The sequence below is a fragment of the Protopterus annectens genome, chromosome 4.part0, assembly GCF_019279795.1.
Source record: "Protopterus annectens isolate FY-2018-M chromosome 4.part0, PAN1.0, whole genome shotgun sequence".
Lineage (NCBI taxonomy): Eukaryota > Metazoa > Chordata > Ceratodontiformes > Protopteridae > Protopterus > Protopterus annectens.
This window is the reverse complement of record NC_056733.1, coordinates 222,865,913-222,888,788: the sequence shown is the minus strand read 5'-3', so window position 1 is coordinate 222,888,788 and position 22,876 is coordinate 222,865,913. Positions and strand designations below refer to the sequence as shown.

The 22,876-nt window shown below is 43.1% G+C and overlaps 2 protein-coding genes across 2 annotated transcripts in view; both read right to left on the bottom strand.

The window, feature by feature from the left end:
* Positions 1-16,815, bottom strand: part of LOC122800097 (low affinity immunoglobulin epsilon Fc receptor-like) — a 263,352-nt gene extending 246,537 nt beyond the window's left edge. Inside the window, exons 1-2 of the mRNA XM_044069624.1 lie at positions 16,623-16,815; positions 13,863-14,163 (exon numbers count right to left, since the gene is read on the bottom strand). Of these exons, the coding sequence (XP_043925559.1) occupies positions 13,863-14,163; positions 16,623-16,815 (494 nt within the window). The remainder of the gene's footprint in view (positions 1-13,862; positions 14,164-16,622) is intronic.
* Positions 1-22,876, bottom strand: part of SIRT7 (sirtuin 7) — an 885,398-nt gene that overhangs the window by 718,349 nt on the left and 144,173 nt on the right. The gene's annotated exons all lie outside the window — the stretch shown is intronic.

Below are 22,876 nucleotides of genomic sequence, written 5' to 3'. Positions count from 1 at the left end.
TTAGACAGTTACTATCTGGCTTTGCAGGACTAGTATACATTTATGAGAATTAAGACAGACTACTTAACTGGACATATGATATGCATACAGTAGGTACAATTGCTGGAGGTGTCTACAGGTAAAAAAAAAACATTTGCTTGCCATTTATTCAAGTATTGCAGGACTAATGCATTTTTGGTGAAACAAAGTACAATATTTTAATGTGTGGTAACTGGAACAAAGGTGAAATGCAATATATGGCCACCTTCTTATCACAATCTGATGTCTGAATTGTACATAGAAGTAGCTTTAAGTGCTTGATGGGGGTTGTCTGGATGAAAGTAACCAACTCTCGTCACTTGCTCAGAATAAACATTCTCTCAAAATAAATGTGACAAAACGCATCACAGAATAAACAGAGCTTCTGGTGGGCTAGTGGTCCCCCCATACACAGGTTGTATAAGTTGATTCTGACGTGGACTTAACAGTGGTCTATGGCCTGAAGCCCAAACCAGCCCCTGCTCAAAGGTTTACACAAAAGATCACTAACTTTGGTGGGGAGTTGTGGATATTTCTTTCACTTCTCTCTCTCAAACCTCAGAGGTAACTATGTTGTGTTTGACTGGAGACAGCTTGGTTATTAAGTCAACCTTCCACACAAACTTCAGAGTGGTACACACAAGGGATTACTAAGCTTATATAACAGTGCACTGTCTAAAAGTAATCTGGACTCTTGGAAGGTTGGAAACCATTTCGTCTTAGGGATACCATCTCTCAAATTTTTTCCTGGACTATCCAGAAATCAAGCTGATTGCCCAAGCAGTCTGGAAAACACCATCAAACTCCAGTATTCTGTTTCAAAAAAAGAAACAGACTATCACAGTTTGTTAAATCAGCAGATTTATTACATTTTTTTTTTTTTTTTTACAGAAATGCACAAATCAGCAGAAAACATGCATCGGGAATGGAAAAAGGGGCATTTCCCATCAGCTGATGTCAGAATGACATCAGAAATGGGTGGAGCATGGACAGTAGAGGGCAAGGTTACAGGTGATGCAAGGGGCATGGCCTTTCTCCAGTTTTAACCACAATGAAAGGTGGCAACCAAATTTCCTACACATTTTGCATTCAATGAAGTACATTTAAAATACTGCACTTAAAATGGATATAAATGGTAAGATGTTTCTCATCCACTGTTATTCTGTTGTACTTTCAACTTGGAGGCTTTTGAGCTGCCTTACCCGTACTGCACATCTGGGTTTGAAAGCCACTCCCAGTCTCATTTTCTGGGTACCTGGCCCAGAAAGCTTCTCCCAGTCTTATCCCCTCTGCTCATCTTACCACTGACAGATGAAACTGGAGAGGTCCTCCCCTTAGACTGTTAGTGTGCTTTGAAATTGCCTTAAAGTGTGTGCTCCTCATTGGTGGTTGCCTGCCTTTGAATCAGCTTGCAATTACTGGTAGCTAGTTGTTTGGTATACTTCCCATACATTTTCACTTTTGGCTAAGTGAAATGATTTATTTATTTTTTTTTACATCAAGAAGATTTGAACTGCAATTCTAGTGGCCATACAAAGGTAGCCTGGTCTATCCAAGTTGGAAGCATGCAGGAGTGCTTAAAGTGAGATTGTTTCATTGGTCAGAGGGGTTTTTAGTGAGTTTAGTCACTTTTCTTTGGGTCTATAAATTCTGCGTTTGTGGAGACAAGGGCTTAGCAGAATTTAAAAGCATGGTGTCCTTCTTGAGTGTTTAACTTGCATCTGGCACCATCCAGGCTAAGACAAGTACTTTTGATTGAAATATTACATTTCTAAGCTTTGAAGACTACTGTTGTATTTTAAAATTATTTTACTGCATTTCATCACTGTAAAAAGTGCATTTGCTTTTTCCATGGTCAAGCTGCTGCTCTGCTTTGAACTGTTTTCCTCATAACTGGCCGTCTGCCATAGAAACGCTACTTGTAGCTAGATTTGATTTGTTTCTGGTACTTTTTTCACTTTTGGCTAATTAAATTATGTTTTTACATTAAGACTGCGACTGCAATTGTACTAGCAGTTGAGTCAGGAAGAGTCGGATCATTTCACTGGCTAGAGGGCTTTTTAGTTAATTTAGTTACTCTGAGTCTATAAATGCCACCTCTCCTTGTTCAGTGGCATTTAGCAGTACCTTGTCCAAACACAGGCACTTAGAAACAAAATTTTCCCAATAAAATTTCCCCTATAACTTTACCCAGTACTCAGTTGTGCAAACTGTCTGCATGTTGAGGAGCACTGCTACAAAACTTCAGTCATATATTGCTTAGTTGTAGTTTCTACTGTCACAGCACCCGTTAGCCTGCTGAGCCGCTCCATTCAGAGTTCACATAAAAAGACCCGAGACCTTGGATAGGCACATTATTAATTTCAACAGCAGCTTGGTAGATACTGACACCCTGAGACACTCAAACTGTCTCATGTTCACAGACAACTAATCCTTAGAGAAATTGATACGCCACGTGATAAGTAATTACACAATGTCGCTGGAGGCAAGACTCTCCAATAAAAAACACTCAAAATAACAATCAGTAATGCAAACATTACTCCCAATGCATACAACAGTAACCCAACAATAGACCACCCTATGTTGAGGCACTTAAAAGCAACCTTCCTAAACACCAAAGACAAAATTATTTTTTGTTTCTTTTGCAATGCTGCAGGAGACTATTTCCAATAAACATTTTTATTAAATTATCAAGTATGACATATTACATTATATAAAGGAACAAACATTGACACCAATTTAGTTGCAATTATACATCACAGACACCACTGAAACTGTAGTTGCAAACATTACACATCTCTAATAATCTATCCAATCATGGTCAAGCATTATATGGCTCATTCAAATCCTGCCTCTTAAACAGTGTTCTTTCTCTGCATATATTGTTCACACAATTCCCATTTTTCCCATCTAGTTTGCTCCGTCCCTTTTCTAAACTTCCCAATTCCAGTCATTTTATTTCCGTTACTACATTCACTGCTTCTCGTAAAGTTGGTCTAGACTTTGATTTCCATTTTCTAGTAATTGCTTTTTTTGGCAGCCACCATAATTAGACTCAGGAAGGCTTTACTATATATAGGCAATTCGGATTCTGAAGCATACCTTTAAAAAATATATATATTTCCTCAGTCAATCCAATCTGCTCATCCAGTATCTCTGACAGAGCGGGTCTGCAGGGAAAACCTAAAGTTCACAAGCTCACTACACTCCCAAAAAAATATGTTCCCAGCCACCTCTTTCTTGCCTGTCACACCTCCAATATTTGCTACACACTAGAGGAAAACGTCTTTGGAGTTATACCCCAAGTAAACACTTTCAGGTAAAGATCCTAAATCTTCTAAACTTTGTTGCGTATTTGGGAGAGATATATATATATATATATATATATATATATATATATTCCCCCCACAACTGTCTCTCTTTGAATTGCTTATCCAGTCTCTTCCCAATCCTAAGATCCTCTGATATTCTTATAATTATCATGTATTTTATATGCTCTAATTATTCCTTATTAACAGCAGCTTCTATTCTACATTCTATTAAAAACTCTACCAGTGCTGGTCTTTCATTCAGGACCCCCCTATTTATTTCTCTTTGCCTATACCCTGATATCAATCCTTGATAGGGAGGGCAATCTTAAGCTTGCAGTCCAAATACATTCTTGGCCTCTTCCCATTCTATTACTATTCCCTTTCTAGTTATTTGCTCCCAACACCTTGGTTCCTTACCAGTTTTCTCCAATAAATTCCAGCCCCCCAACTTGCCTATTATCTAAATCCCTAACCACATTCATTCCCATCATCAGAATGGGTATTCATTCATTTGTTCATACGGAGGTTGTACAATTTGCCAATGTGTAAAAGTACAACCTCCAGATCTCCAAAATTAAGAAATAAAGGTGCAACTTTCAAATGAGCGAATGCACATTGGCATTCACTCATTTGAGGTTGGCATTTTGGTTGCAGCTCGCACTATAGCGGGGAGTAGGGAAATTAATCCGTTCCCTCAGTGTAGTGTGATCTCGGAGTTTGTATATTAAAGTAGGGGGTGGGGGCACAGCCTCCCACATGGGGGGATGCAGGGGGGGGGCTTGCCCACTGCATAACACTGTATGTCACTTTTTTTATGTCAAAAATGGTTGAATCTTGTTATTGAGATTATCATTTTTTAAATCTTGGTATGTTCGGAGTGTTGTGATTCGACATTTAAAGTTGCACAACTGTACGACTGCTGAAATGTGTTTCGGACAAATGAGTGTATACCTCAGAATGTCTTTTCTCCATTCTCGTGCTGGTTTAGTTCTTAGAAAAACCCAGAGCTGTTGGACATGCTACACCTAAAGAAATCCCAATCCCTCTGAGCTACACGCTCTAGGGACCTAAACCTTGTCACCACAATAAACAGGACATGCTGGAGGATAGATTCCTGTCCCAGAGACTTCCCATACTCTAGAATAGGCTACTCATCTATGTCAAGCAAAGCTCTTCATTAGCACTCCAAGAAAAATCTTGAGGAGTGGATGGGAAATAGGAAATACACCCTAGGGATCACTTCTGTGTCTCTGCTCGATGGTGGCGCAGGAAAATAACTTTCTTGGGTGACGTAAGCCAAGGAACCTTGTTGGCTACGCTTACGTAGGCCCTTGGGCCCAATAGCCTAGTACCTACCTATGAACCTATAAAACTCCCTGCTATTTTATGAATATAATGCTCTATATGACTTTTGCTCTCCTTAAGAGACTGCATCCAAAATCCCATTCTCTCATTACTTGAGCTTCCCCCCTATATAATAATCATTCCTTTCCACTTTGAATGATACTTTTCTACTTGTGCTATGTACAAGAGCTTAACTGTGTTGCTCTAAAATACCTCCTTGAATTGGGTAATCCTAGTCTACCTTACTCTATTGGAAGAATCAGCTTATCCCCACTTGACCCTTGCCATCTTCCCTCTCCATATAAAATCCTTCAACTCTTTTTTTTTTTTTAATTGCTATCCATAACTTCGCCTCTGGTTGATAAAAATATGCCAGACCTGTGTATAAGACTAAAGGGGTTAAAGGGACTAAAAACATTTTAATTGCTTGTATCTTAGTATCCATATCCATATAATAAAGCTTCTAGTTTCTCAATTTTTGTATTATCTTCTGTTTAGTCTCTTCCCACATATCCTTGGCTGCCTGGTTGTTTTGTTTGTTGTGCTTCCCGTGTTTCTGGTAGCCATCTTTTACCGATAGTGTCTTGTCTTCTCTGTTATTGAGAGTAACAGGGTTGCCTGACCTTCTCTTGCACGAGTGATTAGTTGAAAGAGCAGGGGTAAGCAGGACTGGGTAGTAATTTGGGCTTCTAGATTCTTCCATCTTTCTGGTGTTTAAACCCTGTCTGCAGGGGGCTGTGCTTGTTTTTGCCAGGCTGTGGAGTGGTGAATCATCACTGGGACAAAGCAGAATTCCCTAAGACTCCAAGAGCAGAATAAGTTATTTCTTACATTTATTTCATTGAATTGCACTTCTTAACACTTATAATTGTGCTATAAAGCTTATCTGCAACATTGTGCACAACTATAAAGCTTTTTTTACTGTTTCACTGCATTTGTGTACTGTTTTAACTGTATTTTTCACTTTTAGCATATTACTGTAATTGCATTTTTACTGAATTACTCATCTGTAAACTGCCTTTTCATACCGAGAATTGTACTTTCTGTTTGTGAGTGCTCTATCTGTGCCTGCTGTTAGCCAAACAACTATTGCATTGTAGTCCCACACTGAGTCACTGGTTTATTACTGTTCTTCTCTATCGTCCAAATCCGGTCTCTGATTCATTTCTAACATACTCTCAATGCTTCTATAGTCAATTATTGTGCTCCCTTCCTTCTCATTTTCTGCTGAAATATTCAAAGATTTCACAGGTACGGTCTTCTCCATTGTCCTCCTTACCAGAAGAACAAGAAGCAGAATCTCCCAGTTTCCCAGCTCACTTTTTGTTGCACAAACTTTTGTATTTTCTCCTTAGCATGCACTCCATCAAAAATTGTTGTTCCTGCAGGGAAGAATACCTTAAAGACAGCTGGATACAGCAGTTTGAATCTCACAACTGCATCTCAACAGTCCCTGAAGAGTGGAATGAATGCACACTTCTGCCTGGTTTACAATGGAGCAGTTATTCTCCAAACACTTTGCTGTCTTCCACTTTTAGTATTTTGCCCTTCTGCCAGTTTTGTCAGAATCAATTCCTTCTGCTGGTAGGATTGCATCTTTACTATTAAAGGTCTAGGTTGCTTTCTTATAGCTAAGTTTGGAGCATACACACAATGTGCCCTTTCAACTAAACTCCTGTTGTGGAATACCAGTCCAGTTGCTTATTTGTGCTGTCATAAAATGACTGCAGTCTGTCCCTCCAGCTTCTGTGGTATAGCTGAATATCTTGGGTTTTCTCTAAGTGCTCCACCTCTAATTCTATTATTTTTTTAAACATCTGCTCCTGAGCAGTCTCACATTCAGCCAGCCTTTTCATTTCGACCTCTGATTTCTTCAACTTTATCATCTCATCTGAATATCTGTTTAAAGCTTCTTCCATTTTTCCAGCCTTTTGTTGAGTTGATATACTACAGTGTTTTGTTTAGTTTAACAAAGACTGTATACAGTTGTCTTGCATCTTCCTGTAGGTTACTGGAAGTCATGTCTGAAGGTTGCATTGCTTTTTGCTGAACAGCTGCAGAACTTTCCCCAGTCAGTGTTTCTTTACTTTTTGTAGCCAATTTTTTTCCAGGTCTTCTTTACTCCTGGCATCCAGGCAGTGCACTTACTAGCCAGTTACGGATATTTACCCATAAACACAAGTCTACTGACCTTCTCTGCTGAGTTTCTATTTTCACACTGGAAGACCTAGAAAAAAGCTGTTACTCAGTGTGCAGCCATCTTGGAAGTCACCAAAGACAGAACTGTTGTGTAAAATCTTACCATAAACAGATGTCATTCTCTTTTAAGTTGCAGTATTCTGCAGGTACGTGAGACGTTGCACATATGTTCTGACAATCTGAGCCATAAAAGGTCATCTGCATGTACAATCCTCAGACATGCCTCAGGAGGAACACCAGAATTAAAGACCAATATAAAACCATCCAAGGAAGGAACAAAATGTGGGGTGTGTGGGAGAGACAGAATACTGCAACATAGAACAGAAGGACATCTATATTTATGGTAAGATTTCACACAACAATTCTATGTCCTTCTATATGACGTTGCAGTATTCTTCACATGTGGGAGAATACCAAAGATTAATAGGCACCCTGGGAGGAGGAAAGAGCAGAGGAACTTCACACTGAAGAAGTTAATGCAGAACGGCCCCAGCAAACCCTGCTCTTGATCTAGAAACAGTGTCTGGCTTGTAATGTTTGGTAAAGGTATGCACAGAAGACCATGTAGCAATGTCCAGAATTGAATTAGTATCCAGACATTTAAAGAATGCCCATGAGGAAGCCACAGATTTAGCAGAATGAGACCTATGGGCGCAGCAACAGACTTGCCATGGAAATTATAACACAATAGCCTTAGAAATCCAAGAAGAAATTATTTAGAGACAGGCAACCCCAGAGCCCTGGGATGGAAAGAAACAAAAAGCTGATCAGATTTCCTAACAGTCTAAGTCTTACCCAAGTAGAATCCGAGTTGTCTATGAACAAACAAGATATGCAAGATCCTCCCACTAAAGGACTGAGGAGAAGGGAAAAAGGTGGACAATTGAATAGACTGATTTATGCCTAAGATAGTGAATGAGCTGTGTCTTAAAGAAGGATTGGTATGCAGAGAAACCCTATCCTTGTGGAAAACCAAGAAAGGTGGGGAAGCCAAAGCCTGAATCTCCAAAACCCTCCTGGCAGATGTCAAGGCTAACAGAAGCACAGTTTTCCAAATACAAAACATTAAAGAAGCGGAGACTGCAGACTCAAAAGGAGACACAATAAGCTTCTCTAAGACAGTTTAAAATCCGAAGGAGGTGGAACTGTTTTCCTGGTAGGTTTAATATATAGGATGCCTTTAAGGGAAAGCTTTACCTCCAATCTGGACACTAAAGGTGGAGATAATGGCAGACATACAGAAATAGCAGACAAGTGAACTTTCACAGATGACTATGACAAGACACGGTTAAGTAATTCACAAAAGAAAGAAAGAACTATTGGAATATCCACTGTGAATGGATCCAGCTTTTTTGAAAGACACCAGATAGAAAATATCTTCCATTTGAATATGGAACATTTTCTAGTATTGGGTTTCCAGGCCTTCTGCAAAACATTCAGACCAAGGAGTGATGATGCCATCCGGACTGGTGACAAAGTAGCTCTGGGCAACTGCAACCATACATCCTGTACAGGGAGCATACATGTGATTTACAGTGTATACAAGCTCTAAAAGGCTTTGGTATACTGGCCAGACATTGAGCTATCCTTGGCAGGAGATCCCTACTATTAATATTGCAACAGTGATGCAGAAGGACAGCTAGCACAAAAAAAAAGTTATGTACCCACCATAACGTTCCATGTTGGTAGTCCATCTCGCCCCTCATTTTTACATATGGGTTCGGCTACGACTGGGCCGATTTACAAGCTTGAAGACTTCTGGTTAGCTCATGGCTAAGCAGGTATCCCATAGTGCACCAGTACAAACCCCAGATATTGTTTGCTGCTCACTAGACGAAAAAACCCATAACAGACAAACCTATACTAAAGGGTCTCCATCCAAAGATAACCAAATTATTATTGTTATCTCCAGATCTTCCAGGATGGGGGCAGGAGGGCGGGTTGGTAAAAATGAAGGGTGAGATGGACTACCAACATGGAACGTTATGGTGAGTACATAACTTCTTTATGTTGTGTAGTCCAATCTCACCTTCATTTTTACATAATGGGACAGCATCCCTCACGCCTTATTCTTGGGTGTCTCACTGGAAAATGCTCCTAAGCACCGTGGAGCCAAAGGATGCTCTACCCCTGGAAGCTAAATCCAATTTGTAATGTGTAATAAAAGTGTGAGGGTTAGCCCACGTAGCTGCTGGACAAATATTATCAAGTGGGAACCTGGCTTGAAAGGCTGCAGAGGTAGACTGCGACCTGGTAGAATAAGCCTTGATTCTGCAGAGAAAAGGTCTGCCTTCCAAAAAAGACTATGCAACTGGAAATCCAGTTAGATAGTGTCACTTTAGAAACTGGTAAGCCCAATCTGGAGTCAGAAAAGAAAATGAATAGTTGATCTGATTTCCTAAATTTCTTAGTCCGCTGTAAATAAAAACGTAGTTGTCTATGAATGTCCAGCTGATGAAACCGGTATTCAGCTGCATTACAGTGATTCGGGAAGAAAACTGGGAGTTCTATGGATTGATTTAAGGTAGCAGGGGAACAAACTTTGGGGACAAAGGAGGGATTAGTACGCAGTGACACCCTGTCCTTGTGAAAGATCAAATAAAGTGGCTTAACAGACCAGGCTTGTAGCTCAGATACCCATCTAGCTGATGTAATAGCTACCAAAAACAAAGTCTTCCAAGACAAAAGTTTCAATAAAGATAAGTGTGAAGGTTCAAACGGGGGAGAAGTCAGTTTGGACAACACAAAATTTAAATCCCAAGAAGCCACAGGTTTTTGCAGTGGTGGTCTCAAGAGTGATTCCTTTCAAAAAGATCTTGCATAGCTTATGAGACATTAAAATATCATCTGGAAACCCTAAGTGAAAATGAGAAATCGCCACCAATTTGACTCCGATAGTGGCGGCGGCAGCTCCTTGTTGAAAAAGCTCAGAGAGAAATTCCAAAATAACAGGGATAGAAGCAGTGTAGGGATCTACATTCATTTTCTGTGCCCAAATAGAAAATCTTTTCCATTTACTGCCATACAGCCTCCTAGCTGAAGGTTTATGGGAGGACATAAGAATATGTGATACTGAGGATGATGCATCATGAAGCCTGACTAGGGATGGAACTGGAGCAGCCACGCTGTCAACCTGAGGGTGTGGATTGAGGGATGTAGCGAACCTGACACATTTGTCAACAGATCTGGAGCTGGGTCCAGGATCCAAGGACCATCCAGAAGAGGCTCGAGAAAAGGGAACCAGACCTGACGAGGCCAGTAAGGAGCAATGAGGATCAACTTGCTTCCCAGCCGATTGGCTTTCTGAATCACTTTGGAAATGAGAGGAAATGGAGTAAAAGCATAGAGAAGTCCCATGGGCCAATCGTGAGCCAGAGTGTCTCTGGGTGTCTCCCCCGGAGGGGGAATGAGGGAAAAATAGCTGCTGCATTTGGTACTGACTGGGCTGGCAAACAGGTCGCAGCAAGGCTGTCCCCATTTGCAGAAAATCTGTTCCACTGTTTCCTGTTTCAGAGACCACTCGTGAGGCAGTAGTATCGCCCGGCTGAGCTCGTCGGTTATCACGTTGGTCATCCCTGGAATGTGCATTGCAACCAGAAAGCACTGGGAAGAAATCGCCCACTCCCAAACTCGCATGGCCTCTCGACAGAGTGGGTAAGATCTGGTACCGCCCTGTTTGTTGATATACCAAACTACCGACATGCTGTTTGACTGTATCACAATAGTCCTGAGAGGAAAAAGGTCTTGAAGTGCTTGCAACACCAGGAGCACCACCCTCATCTCCAGAACATTGATATGCAGGTGAGCCTCATGTTCTTGCCATGTGCCTTGGACATTCCTGCCAAGATAATGCCCCCCACCCAATCTGGGAGGCATCTGTGGCAACGGGTTGGGCATGAACAAAGGGGGTGCCCCGTGATCAACTGGTTTGGAGCGATCCACCAAAGAAGGTCTTTCTTGCATGATTACATCAGCAAGATAGGATGACTCAGTGGGAGATATTGGAAGGACCATTGGGAAGACAGAAGCCACTGGAGAATTCTCATGTGCAATCTGGCTAATGGTACTAATAGAATGGTGGAAGCCATAGTCCCGAGAAGCTGAAGAACCCACTTCGCTTTGACCTTCCGCAACTGAAGACGTTGAATTTGAAAGATTAAGTTTTGTGCCCTGTTGGCGGGGAGACGAGCGGTCATGTTCACTGTGTCTACCTCTGCGCCTATAAAAATCACAGATTGAGAAGGCAATAATGCAGATTTTTCCCAATTTATGGAGATCCCTAACTGAGCACAAAGTTGAATAGTGGCATCTCTGTTTTGGTGGGGGCGGTCAGGAGCCAGTCGTCCAAATATGGAAACGCCTGGAATCCTTGATGTCTCAGTTGAGCTGTCACTACTGCCATGCATTTGGTGAACACCCTGGGGGCTGTGGTGAGACCAAAGGGCAGAGCACGAAACTGATGACTGGCTCCCAGCCAGAAGCATAGATGGCTCCTGGACACCTTGTCCATTTTTATATGGTAGTAGGAGTCTTGGAGATCTAGAGAGCACATCCAATAGTCTTTCCCTAACAACGGGAGTATCGACTGCAGAGTTACCATCCGAAACTTGTCCTTCACGGATTCGTTTAACCTGCTGAGGCCCAATATTGGCCTCCAATCTCCAGTTCGTTTTGGTACTAAAAAGAACCTGGAGTAAGTTCTGGATCCGATCTGGCCTGCTGGGATGGACTGGATGACTCTTTTTAAAAACAACTTGCTGATCTCCACAGTTGCCTGATCCCTGTGATTGGGTGGTACATCTGGGATGTTCTTGGGAACAAATGGTGGAAGGGAAAAGGGTATGATATAGCCTCTGGTAACAACTCTTTGCACTCACTTGTTTTGAGTGATATTTAGAGAGGCTTCTGGATACAAAGAAATGCGACCCCCAACCGGCCCCAGAGAAATGCAGTCGGGCCTCACATCAGGAGCGCTGATAAGGCAGTCCCCTAAAGGAATCGCAGCTTGGCTGGTATTGCGGGCCGCCCCTGCCTCTAGGGTGACGTCTCCCATTTCCTCCTCTGCCTCTGAAGGAGGATTCACCCTGTGTGTCTGGAAAGACCCTCTATTTTACCGCCCCTTTGACTTCTGGCATATGGTCCGCAGGGAACAGTAAAACGTACTCACGGCAGAAAGTGTCTTTCCTTCTTGCTCACACCGGGTAAGTGTCTCCTTCACCTTGGAACCAAACAATGAGGAACCATCAAATGGGGCATTGGTGAAAGACTTGAACGGTTGTGCAAAATTACACAAGCGCATCCAGGAGTGACACCTCAAGGCAACTCCTGAACCCGCTGCTCTACTTGCTCCATCAGCTGCATGGAGGAGTTAACTATAGAATTTAAGGTGGACAACTGAGCAGAGATCTTGTCAGGGACTCCCTCAGTACACACACCTTGTATAGAATCCAACTCCTTGAAGAGATCCCACTGTAATCTCGTGAAGTGAGTGAGATAGTTCAATGATCGAAGGGTAAATGCCGCTGAACTAAAGATACGCTTCCCAAATCTGTCCATCTGTTGAGAATCCTTATTTGGCAGATGAACAGAGGAAGAAGTCTCCACCAGCTCCTTCTTTGTGGCCGCCGCCACCAGCATGGCATCTATGGGAACACCCTTAGACAAAAACTCTTTACCAGGTGGGGCAGATAGAAACTTATTGGGTCTCCTGCAGACTGGCTCCGCGGCATCAGGAGTATCCCACACCTTTCGGCTAACTAGATCCATTAGTTCGTCAAAAGGTGGAGACACCCAAGAGGCAGAATGTTGAGACTCGAAAGCCTTCAGGTACACCAACTCCTCATCAGAAGGGTTGACAGTGGGCCAGTCGTCCAAGATGTCCATGAAGGAGACATCAGAGGATGACTTGCAGGACCCTTCCAACTCCTCGAGGTCAGTGTCCGATATCAAGGACTCATCCTGGGAGTCAACATGCTTCCTCTTACATAGCCTCTTTCAGGGAAGCTCCTCGAAAGGGCATTCTGGGGAGGTCTCAGAAGAGTGGGGGCCACCAGCCGATGGCTCCTGAGGCTGAGGGTCTCTGCTGTCTCAGGAGAGAGTAGGGGCTGAGACCAAAGTGGGTGCTCTCGGGGGAAGAGTGCTGGTACCACTGGTAGGGGCTGGAGAATGAGACAGCATGCTCATCTTCTCAAACGTCAACCTCTCCGGCTCCGAAGACCTCCCTCACTCCGAAGAGACAAAGGTCGACACCGGAGCCAGAGCTGTCGGCTCAGAGATAGATGCAGGGTCCGAGCTTACCCTGGCCGATGCACCGAGAGGAACGCTCGGAACCGAAGAGAGTCTCCGGAGAGAGTAGGGGCTGAGACCGAAGTGGGTGCTCTCGGGGGAAGAGTGCTGGTACCACTGGTAGGGGCTGGAGAATGAGACAGCACGCTCCTCATCATCTCAAATGCCGACCTGTCCGGCTCTGAAGACCTCCCCCGCTCCGAATAGACAAATGTTGATGTCGGAGCCAGAGCCATCGGCTCTGAGATAGATGCAGGGTCTGAGCTCACCCTGGCAGACACACTGAGAGGAAGGCTCGGAACTAAAGATAGATTCCAACCCTCCCTGTCGGCACCATCAGGAGAGCTTCGGCCCCTGGACAAGATGGATGGCACTGAGCATGTCGGAGCCAAACTAGAGTCCAAAGCAGCGACAAAGGGAGCTGGAACCAATAGTACCTCCGGTGGCACCAAGCACTCCACCTCCGAAGGGCCAACATGGCTCAGAGGAGGAATAGCAGACCAGGGCAAAGCTGGATCGAGTGGCTCCGGAGGCGACTGGGTCAAAGCCAACAATAATATTACTAAGGCAGACGACTTCAGGAGTTTCAACACTACCCTCTCCACATCTTCTTCTGAAAGGCTCCTGGAAGACATAGTAGGGGATCTTGATCTAGGGGGCGCTGGAGACTTTAGTAACACGGAAACCGGTAGCGAATCCACAGACCGGCTCCGAGAAGCAGATTCAATTGCTGATTCAATCAGTTCTGAGATTGGCGCCGAAACACTTGGAACCAACTCTGACACCACAATAGTGCTCTCCTTCAGCTCTGAAGGCAGTGGAGTCGAGGAGGCAGAGTTTGACCGTTTAGAAGGCAGTTCCGAGACACTAGCCGGTGCTGGAGAAGGCTTTTTTGACGACTTAGATTTGCCAGACTTGGAGGAAGCTGAAGAACTGGATAGAACGTCCTCAAAAGATGGTTTCAGTAGACCCTTGAGTATAAGCTTGTTCTCTCTCCTGTAACACCCTAGGAGAGAAAGCATGGCAGAACAAGCATGATTCCTGCAGGTGGATCGCCCCTAAACAGTAGACCAGCAGAAAAATGTGTCAGATAAGGAAGAAAAACACTACGAATGATACATATGTATCAAACTATAGATTACTTTATTATGCAGATGGGTTTCGGCAAAACAATGCCTTATTCAGTGTAGAAAACAATTAAAAGTGCAACAGTAAACCACATGAATATTTACAGACCACCCCCACCAATGAGATCCAAAGTGTATTCCCACAAGTGCTGATACATACAGGAAAATCAAAAGAAAAACACAAGACATGTATAAAATACAAAAATGAATATAAAATGACCATTTGGGGGCAAGACTGCCAAATTACCCTCCTGTCTAGCCAAATACAAAAATGTTCAGGCACAACAGACAGATATAACATAATGATACCAAAAGCAGTCACTTATGTAGAACAAAACCAGAAAAAGAGAGAGAAATAACTGTTCGAAGTAAAAAAATAACTGTTCAAAGTAAATATCAACCCAGGAGAAAAACATATATATATGCACTACAAATTTATAAAAATATCCTCCAGAACAATGATTTCCCCAGGAATAACATGTATACACTATTAATGGACAAACAATAAATGAAACTGAATCAATCAAGACATTGCCCAAATACTATGCCAAAAAATAAATAGGCAACAGAAAAATGATCCATTCGTAATAAATTGTGGTTATAAATGGTCATTAAGACCTGATGAAAATAACGCACCAAATGTGATGATCCAGTATTACATGTATACACTATTAATGGGCAAAAATAAATAAAACCGAATCAATCAAGACATTGACCAAATACTATGCCAAAAAATAAATTGGCAACAAAAAAATGTTCCATTCATAATAAATTGTGGTTATAGATGGTCATTAAGACCTGGTGAAAATAACACACCCAAATGTGATGATCCAGTATTTTTCCTTGTGATTGAGTATATTGTGCCATCCCTGAGGATTGCTACGATCACCAATGACCCTGTCTATAACCATGAAGGTAAATTGTGCATCGGGGTGTTTCAATATATGGCGATACAATGCATTGGTTTCCTTCTGGGTTTTAATATCCAATCTGTGTTCATTAATTCATGTTCTGAGTGGTGTAAAAGTTTGGCCTACATAAAAGGCTTGACACTGACAGGTTGCCAAATAGACCACCCAGCTACTACTGCAATTAGCAAACATTTTACACTGATATATTCTGCTAGTATTGCGACTAGTGAACTGTTTGAATTTACTAACTTGTTTACATGAGCCACAATGACCACAGGGGAAGGTACCCACTAGTTCATCACCAGACATGGTCAACTGTTTGTATATGGCTCCCCCACTTTCTATGTGTTTGAAATGAGAAAATATGGAACCCAATGTTTTGCCTCTTCTAAATGAAAATCTACACTGTGGACCCAGTAAGGACCTCAAGTATTCATTGGCCATAAGAATGTTCCAATGTCTGTTGACAATTCCCCTAATGACATTTGAATTTCTGCCAAAAGTGGTAACAAACCTGACCATAGAGTCTGGGGTGTCACTGCCCTGTATTTTATATTGTAGTAGAGTATTTCTGTCGATGTTGGTAGTCCAGGTCCAAGCCCTAATAATATCCAAGTGTCTGTATCCTCTGTTAGCAAATCTATGGTAAAGATCTGAACTGGCACAATCATAATCCAATCGTGTGGAACTTAAACGTTTCATACGCATAAATTGTGACTTCGGGATGTTGCGTGGGTGCATGCTAGAAGCATGCAATAAGGTGTTATATTGAGAATATTTACGGTAAATCTTGGTGTTCAATGTATGATCCCGATTCCTAATGACTGTAACATCCAAAAAATTGATGCTTTCTAGATCAAATGTAACCGCAAACTCAATTCCCCAGATATTATGATTGAGGTATTCAACAAATTCCTGCAGATACCTAGCATCTGCCCGCCACACCAACCAACAATCATCCAAGTATCTGTGCCAAATATCAATTTCCACTAAATAGATATTGTGTAATGGATCATAGATCATGCATTCCTCAAAGAATGCCATAAACAGATCAGCATATATGGGAGCAAATGATGCTCCCATAGCCGTACCCTGGAGTTGCCAAAAACATTGTCCTTGAAAGTAAAAGACATTCTTGGTGAGAATGTGTTCAGTCATACAAATAAGTAGGGTATTGAACCCAGGTGAGTACAGGGCAGCTCTGTCTAACCAGTACTGTAAGGCTTGTAAACCAGCCCAATGAGGAATGCTGGTGTACAAGGCCTTAACATCCAAAGAACATATAAGCCAGCCAGGCTCAAGTTGGCTATCCTGAATAATCTGTAAAAATTGGGTTGTGTCCTGCAGTCTGGCCCGGACCAAGCCCAAGAGGGGTTTAAGATATTGTGTAAGGCAGGCAGATAATGGTTCTGTCAAGGAACCAATACCTGATGCAATTGGTCTACCCGGAGGATTTGTAATAGATTTATGTATCTTTGGAAGCAAGTAGAGGATTTGTTTCTGAGGATCTTTGACAGTAAGTTGTGAGACACGATTCTTGCTTATGATACCTTCCTCAAGGGCCAGATTCAGGAACAAATCTATTTCTTGCTTGAAATTCTTAGTGGGATCAATGGCCATGTTCATATAACATCTATTGTCAGACAGATGTGAATTGCCCTCACTCAAATATGCACTCATATTCATAACCGCCACCACCCCACCCTTATCAGCAGGTAAGATAGCAATATTGTGATTGTCACGTAGTTCCTGCAGAGCTGAAATATCCTGTGGTGTTAGATTATGTCTCAATATATCATACTCCCTATGTTCAAAGTGTAAATCCCTAAGTACAGACTGCATGAAAATTGAAACGTGTCTATTCATCGGAGGCTGAAAATCCGATTTGTTGAATCTGAAGTCATTGGATCTTTGAGACTCCCTATCCGCAAAAAACAGTTTCAGATTCAAATTGTGACAGAAATTCATGACATCAGTGACAATATGATACTCATTGCAAAAAAAACCCCAGTACAAAACTTAATCCTTTATTTAAAAGATGTTGTTGTTGTAAAGTCAGAGTTAAATTAGACAAATTCAAAACATTCTGAAAAACCTCATTATTATCATTGGTTATGTGAGAAAATTCTGAATCACTCCTTCCAAGGAGTTTGGCACATTGACCACGTTTGTGTTTGCGTCCACCCTGACGCCTGGGGCCATATCTAAAGGGATATTTCTGTTCGTTTTTTTTCCTGTGTGGTGAATCCCTGTTACCAGAGCTATCATAATCAGTACATGAGGAATCCTCCCCTGATGTGCTGGCACTGTGTTTCTCCCTATTTCTCAAAATAGACCTCTGTCTTTTTTTGGTAGTGGAGGTAGAAGTGGATCCTGAACTAACACCCGTAAATCTAACTGTCTTATTGGAATCAAAAGGACGTCCCCTTTGATAATCCATATAGTCCCTTTTAAACTTTTTAATTTTCCTGTCCTTGGTTGTTTTCTCATGGCTTGTGAGTTCCTGTGAAAGTCTCTTAATAGAATCCTGAAATGTGGGATCAGACTCATATTTCTTACATTCTGTACACATGGTTTTAACCTCCTGTAGGTTAATATCCACCATTCTCTCATAATACTGGGCCAGTATATTAACAAATAACATGGACCCCTGTTGTAAAGCTTCATGCCACTCATGATGCAATCTGTCCTCTGGTCTGCCAACCAACGGTTGTAACCGTATTCTGAGGCCCCTAGGGGCAATATTTTTGTTAAGATAGGCGCAAAATAATCGCAGATGACAAATATTGGATCTGAGATTTTTAAGTCCCTTGGTAAAGGGAATTGAAAGCCAATTCACAATCTATAACTGATTGTTGTCCAGACCCATTTAGGTTGTTGCCTGGCGAAGACTGGATACCAAATACCCCAAAGTCTTCCCTATCGGCACACAATCCTGTTAAAATATTGTCTAGGTCCATGCTGTTAATATAAAAATGAGTGCCACAGAACAAGCTACAAGGGCCACAAACCTGAGAAAAGTAACCAGGGTTTGAAAAATATGTGAATATGTAGACCAAAAATAATCCAGAGAGATCCCGGGAGTCAGGCAGGATATTTTATAATAGTTCCAAGTAAACACATGTAATAATTATATACAAATTGAGAAATAGAAGAAACACAGTGCGGGGATGAATGTTGTAAAAAATGAAATCAGCCTAAATACCTAAAAATAGAAGTTATGTTCTTACCATAACGTTCCATGTTAGTTGCCTTCTTCTCGCCTTCTTTCTTGCTGGATGGGTTCGGAGCCGACCTCGCCCGACTCGCCACTCTAAAAGCTCGAGAGTTGGTTCCACCGGCTCGAGGCTCCCCTTATATCCCACAATGCTAGGCGTGTATTACCTCAGATCTCGTTTGTAAGCTAGGCCCAGCCAATAATAAATCCAGAACTACTGGAAAAGGGAAAACCACCTCTATAAAAAGAAAGGAAGAAGGTGACCTGAAACCTGATGAAGGAATATATGCAAAGTATAGCATATACATATATACAATAGAGGTGGAAGAAAGAGAGGTCACAATCAAACTCCTCTAGGTCTGTCTAGGCTAGGGGGAAGGAGGGTGGGAAGCAAGAAAGAAGGCGAGAAGACAACTAACATGGAACGTTATGGTAAGAACATAACTTCTATATGTTAAGTTGTCTATCTCGCCTTCATTCTTGCTGGATGGGACCGCGTCCCTAGCACCTTGTCCCGGGTGGCCTATCGGAACAGACTCTTGAGAACAGTGGAACCAAAATTAGCTCTATGTCTAGAAGCTAGATCCAACTTATAATGAGAAATGAAAGTGTGAGGAGTAGCCCATGTAGCTGCTGCACAAATGGTATCAATAGGCAGCCTGTCTTGGAAAGCTAAAGAGGTAGCCAAAGCCCTAGTCGAATGAGCCTTAGGTTTGTTAGGCAAGTTTTGGTGTCTAATTTCATACACAAAGGAAATCAGGGATGTTAGCCATCTGGAGAGTGATACCTTAAAAACTGCAAGGCCCTCTCTACCTTCTGCATAAGAAACAAACAACTGGTCAGTTTTTCTGATCTGTTTGGTCCTGTCCAAATAATATCTCAATTGACGATGAACATCTAGCCAATGCAATTTTTGTTCAGACCTGTTGAAAAGTTAGGAAAAAACACAGGGAGGTCTATGTCTTGATTTAGATTTGCCACAGAGGCTACTTTAGGTAAGAAGGATGGATTGGTCCGTAAGGATACCCCTATCCTTATGAAACAACAGATAGGGTGGTCGACTGCTGAGTGCATGAAGTTCTGAGACCCTTCTAGCTGAAGTAATGGCTACCAGAAAGAGAGTCTTCCAGGATAGCAATTTCATTGAACAAGAAGCTGCAGGTTCAAAAGGGGAAAGAATCAAAGATGTGAGAACTAAATTAAGGTCCCAAGAAGGAGGAGGAGTTCTTATCGGAGGCTTAAGGAGAAAAACTCCCTTCAAGAACGCTTTGCAAAGCTTGTGGGACATGATGGCAGAATCTGAGATGCCCACATGAAAGTTAGATATAGCTGCCAATTGAACTTTAAGAGTAGAAGGAGATGAACCTGCATGAAAAAGTTCAGCTAGAAAATCCAGAACTGTTTGGATGGGAGCAGTGAAAGGATCTAAGTCCCTTCCTTGAGCCCAATAGGCGAAACGTTTCCATTTACTCAGATAAATCTTTCGAGTGGAAGATTTATGGGAAGCTATCAAAATATCTCGAACAGAGTGAGATATTTGAGGAAGCCTGGCTAAGGTTGGAACTGGAGGAACCAAGCAGTGAGGTTCAGAGAGGGGAGGGAGCGATGTAACTGACCCGACTGATGGATCAAAAGATCTGGAACTAGGTCCAGATGCCAAGGTTGCTCCAACAGAAATTGATGTAGAAAGGGGAACCAAACCTGTCGAGGCCAGTAAGGAGCAATGAGGATCAATGAGGCCTTCTGAGCGATAGCTTTCTGTATCACTTGAGAGATTAGTGGGAAGGAGGAAATGCATACAGAAGTCCCGGGCCAAACTTGGACTAGAGCGCCTCTGCTGGGCTGGCCTGGTAACGGGAATAGGGTGAAATAATCTCTGCACTTGCTGTTTTGGGGAGTAGCAAAAAGGTCGCAGCAAGGCTGACCCCACTTGAGAAAAATTTTCTCCAAAATAGAATCTTTCAGAGACCACTCGTGAGGCATGAGGATAGCTCTGCTCAACTTGTCCGCGATAAGATTGGACTTCCCGGGGATGTGCGTTGCAATCAGAAACCGCTGAGAAGAAATCGCCCATTGCCACAGTCTGAGTGCTTCTCGACATAGGGGATAGGACCTGGTTCCACCTTGTTTGTTGATATACCACACTACAGACATGTTGTCCGTCTGGATTGCTATTGTTCCCAAGGGAAGAGAGTCTTGAAGGGCTTGCAACGCTAAAAGCACTGCTCTCATCTCTAGAACATTTATATGCAAGTGGCGTTCGTCTGGTTGCCATAAGCCCTGGACTGTTCTGCCCTGATAATGCCCCCCCCACCCGATCAGGGAGGCGTCCGTTGTCAGAGTAGCAACCGGAGGGGGAGGAACAAAGGGTCTTCCCAGGAAGAGCTGGGGGGAAGAAATCCACCAAAGAAGATGATTCTTGCATGCTTGCGTAATCATAATGGTGTGGGACATAGGAAGTTGTTGGTACGACCATTGTGTGAAGAGCATCCATTGAAGGATTCTCATGTGAAATCTGGCTAATAGAAGTAGAGGGATAGCAGCCGCCATAATCCCTAGTACTTTCAGAACTAATCTGACTTTGACTCTGTTGCTGTGGAAGAGAAGGGAGACCAGTTTGCGTATGTCTGCTATTCTTTGGTCTGTGAGTCTCGCAGACATGTTGATTGTGTCTAGATTTGCGCCTATGAAGGTAATAGCACGACAAGGCGACAAAACAGACTTTTCGCAATTTACTGAGATACCTAACTTTTGACAAATGCGAAAGGTGTAGTCTCTGGCTAATAGAAGAAGATGCTTGGTAGGAGCTGTGAGGAGCCAGTCGTCTAAGTATGGAAACACCTGGAATCCTTGACGTCTCAGGTGAGAAGCTACCACTGCCATGCATTTGGTAAACACCCGGGGGGCAGTGGTGAGTGCAAAGGGCAGGGCACTGAATTGAAAGTGACTGGTTCCCAGCCTGAAGCGGAGGAATCTCCTGGAGCGTCTGTTCATTTTTATATGATAGTATGCATCCTGGAGGTCTATAGAGCACATCCAGTTTTCCTTTCCCAATAGGGGTAGGATGGATTGTAGCGTGACCATCCGAAATCTTGTTTTCTTGACTGACTTGTTCAAGATACTGAGATCCAAAATGGGTCTCCAGTCCCCTGTTTTCTTTGGAACCAAAAAGAACTTGGAGTAGATTCCGGATCCTTGCTGGTCTGCTGGCACTGGCTGAATGGCTCTTTTTGCAAGCAACTTTGAAATTTCCAACGCTGCTTGATCCCTTTGAGCGGGTGGAACATCTGGAAGGGATTTTTTTGATTGATTTGGAATACGAAAGAACGGAATGGAATAGCCTTTGGAAATGATGGACTGTACCCACTTGTCTTGAGTTAGGGGATCGCCAGGCTTCTGGGTACAGTGACAATCTTCCCCCGACTGCCTCCGAAGGTGGACAGTCGGGCAACACCTCAGGGATGCTGGAAGGGCTTATCAGAAAAAGTTTCTCGATTGCCCTGGTTCTGCGGACCCCCCCCCCTGCCCCTAGGGCGACGTCTACCATTATTGTTCCCTCCTCTGCCTCTGGAGGGGAACTGACTCTGTGCGTCAGGCAAAGTCCCTTGAGATTGTTTGCGGAACCACATTTTTCCCACTTTGCTGACCTTTGGGGGTAAGGCCTAGAAGGAGTAGAAAAACGGACTCCAACGGCAGAAAGAGTTTTGCCATCCGTCTCGCACCTCGTGAAGGTTTCTTTCACTTGAGGACCAAAGAGGGATGATCCATCAAACGGGGAATTAGTGAAAGACATTTTAAAGGGGTCTGCAAAATTGCATAGCCGCATCCAGGCATGCCGGCGTAAGGCCACACCTGTCCCTGCGGCTCTGCTCGCTCCATCAGCCGCATATGAGAGGAGGCGCATGGAGGAGTTAGCTATAGAATTTAGGGTAGCCAGCTGAGCGTTCATCTTATCCTGAAAACCCGCAGCTGTAGGATCCTTTAACATCTCACTCGCTTCCTTGATCAAGTCTCTTTGAAGACGAGTGAAATGACAGAGGTAGTTCAGCGAACGCATAGCAAAGGTCGGACAAAAACCTCCGCTTCCCGTACCTGTCCATAGACCTAGATTCCTTGTTAGGAGGATGGACAGGCACCGAAGGATCAGCTAGCTCCTTCTTAGTGGCGGCAGCTACCACCATAGCATCCACAGAAACTCCCTTAGTCAGAAATTGCTTATCTGCTGGTGCTGTGATAAACTTTGAAGGTCTCCTGGGGGTGGGGTCCACAGAGTCAGGAGCCGTCCAAGCCTTTTTAGCTACCACCTGCATGAGGGGTCAAAGGGGGACACCCAGGAGGTGGAAGGGCGAGAGCCAAACGCCTCAAGATACACAGATTCATCCTCCGAAGGGTTAAGGGCTGGCCAATTTCCCCTCTGTTTCAGGATCTCTAGAATGTCTGCAAAGGAGACATCTTCAGAAGGGG